The sequence below is a fragment of the Epinephelus moara genome, chromosome 16 (genome assembly GCF_006386435.1).
Source record: "Epinephelus moara isolate mb chromosome 16, YSFRI_EMoa_1.0, whole genome shotgun sequence".
Lineage (NCBI taxonomy): Eukaryota > Metazoa > Chordata > Actinopteri > Perciformes > Serranidae > Epinephelus > Epinephelus moara.
This window is the reverse complement of record NC_065521.1, coordinates 19,904,420-19,915,873: the sequence shown is the minus strand read 5'-3', so window position 1 is coordinate 19,915,873 and position 11,454 is coordinate 19,904,420. Positions and strand designations below refer to the sequence as shown.

Here is an 11,454-nt window from a genome sequence, read left to right as displayed (position 1 = left end):
AAAAAAAAAAAAAAATTAGCAATCAGGGTGTCGACGGACTCTAGTGGGTCAGCAGGGAGATAAAACTAGCAAAAAGCCTTAAAGGAAGACAGGTTTATGTAAAGTAATATGGTTTCTTGACATTGATGCCGTATTCTGTGAGGGCAGGAGTCAGGTCCTCCATAGTCAGAGTGTACTTCTTATCCTATATATAGAGAGAGAAAAGGAAAAAATACAAAACCATAAATGATCAACATGATCTGAGCAGTTAAAGACAGTTGACCTCTGTCACCATCTTCTGATAACACTCCTCTTTTCTCACACACCGCACCGTCAGAAAGGCATATGGAAGCACATGTTAAAAACGAGAGAAACACTGACCTTTGTCTTACTCCTTGAGCTTCCTGAGGCCGTGCCCTTCATTTTACAGTACTGCAGTGCATCATTGGCAATGTCTGAGATAAACTTCTGAGAAGCAAGGGAGATCAGACGGATTCTAAAGAAATGAAAAAGAAAAATCAATATCGTGGTTTTTACTGTCTGTACTCAGCCAGCATGTATGTTTCTGTCTATCCATATCTCGCATGGAAAAAACAAACTACTAGGTCAGATCGAGAGTTCATCTGATCTCATTTACACTTTTTTACTGCCAATTACAACAATCATAAAGATGACTGTAAATGGTCGACTAGGCTAACGTGTCTGTACTTCATGCTCACACATGCCAATGAAGGCAAGTACGGAGGATTAGTAGCAGCACTGGCATATACTGTATATTAGTATACGCCAGTTTTAGTTAGTAAAAGACATTTACATTAGCATTATCATTCAGCAAACCCCATAATAATCTACCAAGCACATTACCTGATTGAAAGCTGCTGAACTAAAGTCAGACAATAGTCATCTTCACGAGCAGTAATAAAATCAATTTATCTAAACTACTCAGGCACAAAGCTACATTTGTTTCCACAAATCATTATGAGCATAAGGAAACATACCAAACAGCCTGTCCCGGGTTAATGATTAAACACACAGCAAAGAGTTACATCATCCTTTTTAAAACTCCATATATTGTCTGCCTGCTAACTTACAAAAGATGTTTGGATTCATAATTTAAACTTTTAATTCAGATTCAGTTTCTCAGATCTTTAAACTCCCAACAAATAATTTAAAAAGCCAAATAGACTGATAAATGGACTGCTTTTATATAGCACTTTTAACCAAGGGCCTTACAATGTGCCTCTCATTAACACCTTCAAAAGCACTCCACTTGCACTCCCTTTATACCTGCTGTGGTGGTTTAACTAGGGCTGGGTATTGGTACTCAATACCTTTAAGATATCGTCTGAAATAACCCCACACCAAGATGTCTAAAAAATTCTCCAGTCAAATGATACCTGCATTTAATCTTCTTTGTACCCAGATCTTACTATTGTAAGATTTTGCTTGTAGCTAATCACCATAAGCGTTCTTCAATTTAATGCTACCTGTGATTGGCCCACTACCACAGCAGCTACAACCCTGTGGTCAACTCGAGCACAGTGTCTGTGACGGAGTTGGAAATTCAGCTTGCCAAGATGGCACCAAAACATTCGAAAGTATAGCTATACTACACACCTGAGGCGTCTGGTGGCATTTTATGTAAATGAATGCTTCCATTCACATGATGGGTGTCAAATGAAGTAGGAAAAAAAATGATATCAAATAAAGTACTCTGCTGGTATTGGTATCACTTTAAGGGTACTGGTATTGGCACTGCCATTGTAATTTTTTAAATGATACTCAGCCCTAATTATGACTCTAACTTTTGAATGTAACAGCACTGTGATTTGTGTCATTTTGTCCCACTAAGTGTTTGAAAGACCTAGTAACACTGAAGCTTGAGGGAAGCCTAAGCTATAGAGTCAGTCAATGATGCACTCACATTCTTGGATCAGAAGCCTCAAAGCCAGCCCGGTTGAGGTAATAGCCTGTAACTGCATCAGGAATCTGAGGGGGGCAAAAAGAAAAAAAATCACATAACCTGCTTTTACTGCAACTGACACCTATCTATGTAGAGCAATATTACAGTATGTCTGCCATTGAAGGATGTTCAGCCAAATGAACTGCAGCAGGAACACTGGCCACTACAGGAAACTAACAGCATTGTTTAAGGAATATAGTGCTTGGTAAATAACAAAATGTCATGTGTACCAAGGTCAGGGGGGATATACTGTGTGATGTCATGAATGTCAAATAAATTGTCAAATAAATATTGTTGACTACATTGTGATTTTATTTCACTGTTTGTACAGAGGCAACTCATTAAGTTGCTTTATGGCAATACTAAATTTAGGCCTACAGGATTTTTGCATCAATGTGATTGAGTGCCTCACTTTTTAATTAAATAATCACCCAGTCTTGAAATCATGTTAAAAAACAAAAAAAAACAAAAACACAACAACTTTAAATTTTAACTCACAAACACACTCATTCCATTTCTGGGGTTACACATTATTTTTTAAAGGATTTATTCATATGAAATAAACAAATATAATATATTTAGAAAATACTTTGATTTGCTTCCATTTTTTTTTTTTTTAATTTTTGAACTTGTACTGTGCCAGGAAAAAGGCTTGTCCCGGAAAAGAATTCACAACTTTAAACAATTAAAATATGCGGTAAAAGCCTTCAAGACGTACTGATAACATCAGTGTAAAAATATACTGTTTTATCTACTTTAAAATATATATTTTTGTGAAAATGTCGGCCCTTACAGGATGTGTCCCAGATTTTTGTCAGCTCCATCAGATTTCTACAAAAACATCATTCAACCAGGCATAAAAGAGGTTATCTATACCTCAAGGACTCCTGTCTCACTTCTTGGTTTCCACAAAGGCAGGAATGCTGTTCAAGTACTGGTAAGCCCTCTATTTTTTTTTTTAATAAATTCATTAAATAATATTGCTATTTGGTAAGTCTCAATTCATAACATATCAACTCTGTAGCCCTTCTAAATCAGAACTATTTAAGAATTATGATTTTAAAAGAGTAATTTGATTAGCATTAAGAGAATTCTAAGCAACTTCAAAAAAATAAATCCACTACAACTGCTGTGAAATTAATAAATATATAACTTTTTGTCAACTCTGTCAGATCTTACCTCTGATATCAATCATGCTTGCTGTTCGAGCAAAAACTTTAATCCCTGAAAGGCTGGCCCATTACAAGGTTTAATATTCAGGACATTGGTCTTTTAAAACATATTTTCCCAGCCTAATAGTGGAGAAAAATGTATAACCCCTGAAAAATAAGGTTTTACCTCAGTTACCAAGAATGAGTGTGATTCACTGGATGAGCCAGAAACATACATATTGTAATTGTACCCATCTGGGTATTTGAATTTATATATCTTTACTTGAATATAAGTATTTTTTGACTGAATTTCAATTGAATTTGCTACAGTGAACTGTAAATGTGACTGTTAGGCGAGACAAACCTGCCAGGTGTTTCCAACATTAAATAAAATTTAGCTGTTAATAATTTGAACATATAGCCTATTTGAATTTGTGGTCTTTCCAACAACGTGTCCTATAAATGCAGTGTATAGTGAGCTCACTGCCTAAACTTGACTTACTGTGGGAGTGTACTCTTCCAGCTGCATGAGGAAATCTGCCAGAGGCGTGGTGGAGAGGGCAGGCTTCACATCTCCATTGGTGATGCCACCAGGAACATAGACGCCGTTGGAGACAGATGAGTCTGCTGATGGTGTCACCATGGCCGCTGAGGTTGAAGCTGTAATAGAAATATTTAGGATGAAGTCATGATAAACGAAAGGAACAAAGGTGTATGGCTACCTTGTGCATTGCACAAAGAGGTGTTACAGTTTATACATAAAAGGGTGTCAAGCTGCATTGCCTGAAGAAAGGATGCAAACAAGTGTTAGATGTACTTGCACATACAATGAGACTGCCTGACAAGTCATCTAACTTCATTGAAACATACCCTAGCTAGCTATCCTAGAGTTGAACACAACATGGACAATAACATCAGTAAAAGTCACATAACGTTACCATTACTCGTGACCGAAGGGATGCTGCTGACGTTAGTTGTTGCATTATCATTTGCGATACAATTACTTGCAGTTGAAGACGTCGTAGAAGACACCCCGGTTGTGACAGACTGATTAACGTTGTCAATATTCATGTTGGTGTTCACGTTAGCAAACGTGCTAACCTTAGCTAGCTAGCACAGAGAAGCTCTCAAAATATGTCTAAAAGCGCGATTCCGTGTTATATAGCTCTAAGATTGGTCTTCTACAAAATACTCTGCTATGAAGTTACGCTACTTTTCTAACTCGGAGGATATTTAGATGGCAAAATCGGGAGCTAGTTAGCAGCAGAAATGTTTGTAGCTAACGAGCAGCAGAAAGCTGAGCTCATGCTGCAGAGACCTAATCGCGTCATGTGACCCGAGCTGTATGTATCGATCGGAACTGACGGAGGTAGCCGAAGATTCCCGAAGACCCTCTGAAGTTACGTTTGGTTTGCATGTTTGGGCGGACTGTTTGTGATAATGTGATAAATATTCATGGTCTTTCTTTTGTTTGTCATTTGTTTTTTGTGTATTAGACTTCTTTTATTGAGTTGTGATAGCAGCTAACGAGGTAGACAACAGTATGGCTAAGAAATAACGTGTAACTTTAGTAATTTAGCGACGTAACTAAAACCACGTTATGCGTCATAAACTCACTGCACATTGTGATGAGCCACTCTAATATGTATAACACATTTGTCCTTATTGAAAACAAGAAATACATGAAAGACGACGATGAAGTTGTAGCTACAATGTGGCGTTCGGGTGCGGTCGGAAATATTTTTGCATTACCCATACTTTGCATTACCCCATTTAGAAACCAAATTTTCTCCACATATATGTTTAATGTGGACTAATGAAGGTATAAGGTTTAAATATAAAACGATTTTACTGACAGCTGGGTTAAAATTGACACCTTGTTGGTGATGCAATTATTTAATGAAAACGGACTTCTTTTTACCTAAACAGAATTTCTCCAGAAATACAAAATCCTAAACTCCTAAAGAATTTGCCATAATTATTGATGCAAAACTTTCTGCTCTGTTGAATTGAATGTGAGTAAATAAGATGCTTGGTGTGAATCCACAGTTTAAATATAACCTTATGTTAGATGGAATATGCATCACAGACAAAAATGTACAGCTATTTTAGGAGGGGTCCACAAGGCCTCCTGTTCAGCCATTTTGGAATTTGTCACCAACAAAGTCAGTTAAGTCTTATCTAAAATTATATATTTGATTCACCCTCTAAACCAGGTGCTCTCAAGATTCAGAGATGGTATTGATGGAAAATGTGTGTTTTGTAACTCTGAAATTGAAATTATTTATCATTAATTTATAAATGCCTCTGTATAAAATTATTTTGGATAGATTTTGAATACTTCTGGAAGACGTTGACCTGTTCATTTGTTCATCTAGAAATTAGAGACATTATATTTTTTATTCTAAGAATTATATTGCAAAAAAAAGTACATTTTGAACCTCTTTGTTTTATATGGAAAAGTCTGTATTCACAAATGCAAACGGACTAAAACGGTGCTACACATACAACAACTGAAAATAGATATCAGATATTATATTGAAACATTACATAGTAAAGCAACTCAACAGCACATATTTGAAAAGCCTTACGTAGGCTATATTCTTGAATGTCTTTGTCACTTGTTAAATGATACTCCTGTGCATATAGGTTTTGTTTTGTTTGTTTGTTTGTTTGTTTGCTTGTCGAATTGTATAACTATCTTTGTTAAATAATAATAATAACATGGATTGAACATGAAACGATAAAAAAGCATGTCTGCAACCCCAGGAGGATGATTAATAAACGAATTGATTAAGCTCTGTTAAAGGTGTTAAAGGTCTTTGAAACAACAACTCCAACTGCATGTTACTTCCAGATATCCTATCATATGGATGACTGATTAATATGTCCAGTCGTATGTGCATTTTTCTCTTTTCTAACAAGTGAGTAAGAGTTAACGAGGGGCAGTGAATGCAGCAGAAGGTCCTTGTGCATACTCTAGGGGGCGTTATGTCATCTTGTGACTGCTTCACTGCAGGCTTTTTTGTTCGAAGAAGTGAAACATCGTTACTGCTGCTGTAGTCAGCACCTCAGTGGACTCTGGACGTGTCTGTGGACGTCTTCCTACAAAATTGGACAGACGCGGAGGACAGACAGAAGGTTTTGACAGCTGTATGGGACAAAACAGGTACTGAGCCAAACAACCAAGTCATTAACTGACAAATATTATTTACCAGAAACAGTATTTTAATGAGCTAGCTACATACTTTAATGTACCGTGTCTGTTATTATCCTTATTCAGTATATTTAGAAGGATTTAGATGTGTTTATATAGTTAATTTAAATGACGGATAATCTATATTTAGAGAACTAGGTGTTGTGAATAATAACCCAGATTACAGGAGGTATATGATGTCCCGAACAGGCACTGGCTGTATCAACCTCTGACTGACTAATAATTAGTGTGTTTTACTTCAGCCATTATAAAAGGTGTGTTTACAAGTTTTGATTTGTGTTAAAGTTCACAGGGTGGCAAAATGACGACCCCTGTCCGTGTCATCGTGATAGGAGCTGGCAATCGAGGGGATAACTACTCCCACTATGCATCGATCCACCCTGAACGAGTTAAGGTCAGGAGAGGTTGCCCTGCAGCCTGAACTTGTCATCAAGGACACAGTTCCGTATTTTTTGTGGATTGTGTTGCTGATTTACTGTATCCATAAACAATATTCTTCCACTGTAAAACCTGTGAGCTAAATGATCCCAGATGAGATCACTGACAAGATATTTATGACAGAAACATGTAAAGTATAAAAGGAAAGTTTGTCAAAGTACAAGAAGATCGTCAAATCCATGTTTCCTGCAACAATATAGGTTCATTTTGATTATTATGCTTATTATTATCATTATTATTTTAGTGGTTTTACTCATATTTTTCCCTGATGCATTGCTTATTTACTTAAAGGTCTAGTGTGGTGAATTTAGTAACATGTAGTGGTGAGGCTGCAGAACATAGTAAAAAGATAGTTAGGAATATTATATAAAATTCTGCCAGTATATCCCCCTAAATCTTTCACACTGGACCTTTAAGTAAATGATCTGAATACTTTTTTCTACTTATTTTCTAACAGAGCACTTGTAATGCGCCTTTCTTCAACTCATCTTCCCCATTAGGTTGTTGGAGTAGCTGATCCAAGGAAATTTGCTCGCACTAAACTTCAACAGCAACACAAAGTTGTAGATGAAAACATATTTGAAGGTGAATACAAAAGGAAAAAAATGCATTAAAGTGTTTATATCTGTCAATATTTGCCTCATACTAAATTATTAAATGTGCTTTTTTCAAACTAGACTGGCCCAGTGTCATCGAAAGAGAGAAGTTTGCAGATGCAGTGTTAATTTGTACTCCAGACCGCCTTCATAAGGTAAACACTATAGATATTTATATACATTTACTGTATATATGTTCAGCTCTGTGAACACACCTCATTATCAGTCTGAATTATTTGAAAAACTTTGTCATAGTTCTTTTTTGTTATTAAACTAGTTTCTGTTCCTCAGGAACCTGCAGTAGCCTTTGCACAGAAAGGCTACCATATTCTGCTGGAGAAACCAATGGCTGTGAGTGCTTTGTTAATAAACATAAATTATCTTTCATGTTAGTTTGTAATTCTTAATTTCTTTTTTTGCTAGTTTGTGTCAGTTTCCTTTCCATCATTGCATTTGTGTGACACTCATGCCTTCCTTGCTCACCAATGCCCTCACATGACTGAAGACAACTGCAGAAGACTGCAGAGCAATTGTGGAGGCTTGCACTCAGAGTGGAGTGATACTATCAGTGGGCCATGTTCTCCGGTATGATCCTCTCATCCACATGATTAAGGTGAACATTTTCTGTCACACTTTATGAAAACACTTGACAGTTTTCTTTACCAAGCATGAGTCACAGTTTTGGGTTTAAAGACGTCTGTATGGATACTTATAAATTAAACATGTCAAAGAAACTTTTTCTCACCCAGACTGGTAAAGAAAATCACAAAGTCCAAATATGGATTTCTACCTCTTTTTTTTCTTATTCTTTTCTAGGAGCTGATAGATGCTGGAGTCATAGGTGATGTGATGCACATTCAGCACTTTGAGCCGGTAAAAATGTCAACAGAATAGAAATAAAGACAGTAATGCTGCAAACCCTCAGGGCTCCTCATTAAACTCACACATCCATCAGTAACAGTGTTCCTGCTTTTAACACTTTTTTTGTTTTTAATTCAAGGCATTACTGTAACAGATTACTGATTTGTCTTGTCAACCTCTTGTTGCAGGTTGGGTTTTATCACTTTGCTCACTCATTTGTTCGAGGGAACTGGAGGAATGAAGCAGAGAGCTCGTTTTCTCTTTTGGCTAAATCGTGCCACGACATTGACCTAATACATCACTGGGCTGGAGCACGCAGGTAAAACTCTGCTCTTAATATCATCCAACAGCTCAGCTGATGTTCAGAAGTATATACACTTAACACATTTGTTGGACCACAGTGTGTCTTTTCAGGTGGGCGAGGTTGTTTTCTGTGAGGTCGTCCTGTTTTGCCTGAGATGAATCATTAACTTTGTACTTGGCAGGTGTTTGAAAGTGTCATCATTTGGATCTGTAAGCCACTTCAGAAAAAAACACAAGGTCTGTGAACTCTTCACCGTATGAGGCCTAATACAAAGAAATCATGACTTTATTGTAGATCTATAAATGTTTTGTGAAACAGCACATAACATTACAGCACTTTAATCCTTTTTATTTTGTTTTTGTGTCATTAAGATGTATTACATCCATCAAAGTTCTGCTAAAAGAAATACTAAGCATGAATATAAAAGTGACGTTGCTCGTTTTTTGTCAGCCAACAGGTGCTGGAGATCGCTGCCTGGATTGTGCAATAGAAAAAGACTGTCCCTACTCTGCACGCAAAATCTACCTGGATAGAGTAAAACAGGTTAATATTTCAACATAATAGTTTCACCAATTATGGATTCTGTGAACATAATACTTTACTTGCTGTACATGATTTCATATGTGCGGTATGTGTGCTAGGGTCACACTGGCTGGCCTGTATCAGTCATATGCCAGAGCTCGGACCCAGACATCGAGTCAGTAACTGAGGCCCTGAAGACTGGACCATATGGCCGCTGTGTCTACGAGTGTGACAATGACGTCTGCAGTAACCAGGTTAGAAAACACTGGCTTTATAACACACGTAAACCGACAGTTCACCTCAAAATCAAAGATATATATTTTTCTTCTCTTCCCTGTAGTGCTGTTTATCAGTTAAGATAGTTTTGGTGTGCCTTTATCGGCAGTTAAGATGTCTGCCTTCTCTCCAGTATAATGGAACTAGATGGCACTCAGCTTGTGGTGCTCAAAGCACCAAAAATACACTTGAAAAACTCACAACAATGTCTACAGAAATCATGACCCGGTTACTCAAGATAATCCACAGACCTTGTTGCGAGCAGTTTCATGTAGGAACCATACTCCACCAATCGTATGACCATGCATAAGAAGCGTGCATCTACTCATGGATGAGAGACTCGTGTTTGTGACAGTATGAGATGTAAACATAAATCACTTCCTCCTCAGCTGATTTGTATCGTTAGCTAGCTCAGTAAAACTCTTAAATTCCTCTTTCCTTCAGTGGGATGGGTTCAGTGCAGTGATACAGTTGGTGGGTGTAGTTCAGTAGAAAGAAAATAGTTCCTACATTAAACTGCCCACAACAAGGTCTGTGAATTATCTTGAGTAACTGGGTCATAATTTCTGGCAAGAGACATTGCTGTTGAATTTTTAAGATTTATTTGGTGCTTTGAGCACCACAAGCTGAGTGCCTCTCTAGCCCATCAAATTTTATTATTGCTTAAATATAACTTGGATACACCAGTATCCATGGTGGTATCAAACCATTTCTATGTATCAGTCATTAGGTCAAAATAAACTAAAGAGTCTGATCATTTCAGCTAATATGTCCAGACTGCTGCTGATTCCCCAGTGTTTCCCTACAGCTTATCTGTTCTGTTTGCCCAGGTTGTTAACATGGAGTTTGAAGGGGGTCTGACAGCAGCCTTTTCCATGGTGGCTTTCACTGAGGAGATTTGCAACCGAAAAACAACCATCTATGGCAGCAAGGTAGGACTGGAAGGAATGTGAATTGCAGGAAGGAAAAGACAAATAAATGTAAATGCCAAGAAATTGAAGATATCATTCCAAAATCACGAGCATGAACATACTGCTATAACACGCAAGCCTCCACTCTTCAGAGAAGGCTTTCCACAGGATTTTGAAATCTGTCTGCAGAGATTAGATTCCGTTCATCCACAGAAGTATCAGTGAGGCTGAGCGCTGATGTCAGGTGATAAGGCCTGGAATTAGAAAAAAAGACAAAATAGACATCCTAGCAACATCAAAATATGACGTTAACATGAACGGGTATTATTCTGCTAAAGTCTATGTACACAGTGTACATGCAGCAGCTTTGTACATCCTAAAAATTGAAAACAATAAGTCAGCTAAATCTGACAATAATATGCCAACATTGATTCCCACAAGAATCAGACACCAGTCTCCTGTGTTATAGTCCTGTGCTTGACCCATTGACCCACCATGTTCTAAGTTGCTCTTTAAACTATGTCACTTGACTGGCAGTACATCTGTATGTTTTTTCTTGTAAATTTTCCACTTTAATCTCAGAGAAAATCCGAGATTGGCTAGTGTTAGCCCTAACCATGACTTCTTTGCCTTAATCCTAGCTGCTTCCAGCCTGGATGCGTCAACGGGACGAGTAGTAGCCAATCACAGCATGCAATGGAATCCATAATATTGTGTAGAAGGGATGGGTGTAAATAGCTAAGTAGCTGCAGTGTGACTACTCTAAGGGGGGAGCTAATAGACACTCTGAAAAACTGTGGGAAGCACACTCTCACCTGAAATATTACTGTACACTGCAACATTCAATCTTTACAGCATACGACATCCCTCTGTCCTTAGGACCCTCACAGCGGATAAGGAAAAACTCTCCAAAAAAACCCTTTAACGGGGGAAAAAACGGTAGAAACCTCAGAAAGAGCAACTGAGGAGGGACGGACGGACAGACGAGCAATAGATGTCGTACAGAACAGATCAACATAATAAATTAACAGTAATCTGTATGACACAATGAGACAGAAAGAGAGACAGAGACAGAGAGAAATGCAGGACAGACGGTAATGACAGTAGCTTACAACAACATTAATGAAAGTAATAATATTATAGTTATAGTTCTGGCTACTGTGGTACAATATGTTGAAAGTATATATTAATATCTGATAGTATACATGTGTGACAATAATCATATGTGTATAATAA

The 11,454-nt window shown here is 37.5% G+C and overlaps 2 protein-coding genes across 19 annotated transcripts in view; one reads left to right on the top strand and one right to left on the bottom strand.

Annotated features, from left to right (window-relative positions):
* Positions 1 to 6: 6 nt before the first annotated feature.
* Positions 7 to 4,446, bottom strand: taf10 (TAF10 RNA polymerase II, TATA box binding protein (TBP)-associated factor). The gene is made up of 5 exons (XM_050064157.1): positions 4,032 to 4,446; positions 3,596 to 3,753; positions 1,904 to 1,968; positions 361 to 475; positions 7 to 184 (listed from the first exon to the last, which is right to left on the bottom strand). The coding sequence occupies exons 1-5, from the start codon at positions 4,162 to 4,164 to the stop codon at positions 95 to 97; spliced, it is 561 nt and encodes a 186-aa protein (XP_049920114.1). The 5' UTR covers positions 4,165 to 4,446; the 3' UTR covers positions 7 to 94.
* Positions 4,447 to 6,105: 1,659 nt separating this feature from the next.
* The window catches only part of zgc:154075 (uncharacterized protein LOC556929 homolog), a 15,589-nt gene continuing 10,240 nt past the window's right edge, over positions 6,106 to 11,454 (top strand). For 3 of the 18 annotated variants that reach the window (XM_050064117.1, XM_050064133.1, XM_050064134.1), the window contains exons 1-11: positions 6,106 to 6,262; positions 6,596 to 6,704; positions 7,249 to 7,333; positions 7,426 to 7,499; positions 7,636 to 7,695; positions 7,850 to 7,957; positions 8,161 to 8,217; positions 8,394 to 8,524; positions 8,691 to 8,745; positions 8,960 to 9,052; positions 9,151 to 9,285. In XM_050064117.1, coding sequence (XP_049920074.1) covers positions 6,249 to 6,262; positions 6,596 to 6,704; positions 7,249 to 7,333; positions 7,426 to 7,499; positions 7,636 to 7,695; positions 7,850 to 7,957; positions 8,161 to 8,217; positions 8,394 to 8,524; positions 8,691 to 8,745; positions 8,960 to 9,052; positions 9,151 to 9,285 — 921 coding nt within the window. In that variant the 5' untranslated portion in view covers positions 6,106 to 6,248. Of the gene's footprint in view, positions 6,263 to 6,595; positions 6,705 to 7,248; positions 7,334 to 7,425; positions 7,500 to 7,635; positions 7,696 to 7,849; positions 7,958 to 8,160; positions 8,218 to 8,393; positions 8,525 to 8,690; positions 8,746 to 8,959; positions 9,053 to 9,150; positions 9,286 to 10,137; positions 10,240 to 11,454 lie in introns of all 18 variants that reach the window. The other 15 variants (XM_050064118.1, XM_050064135.1, XM_050064131.1 and 12 more) reach the window with 12 other exon arrangements.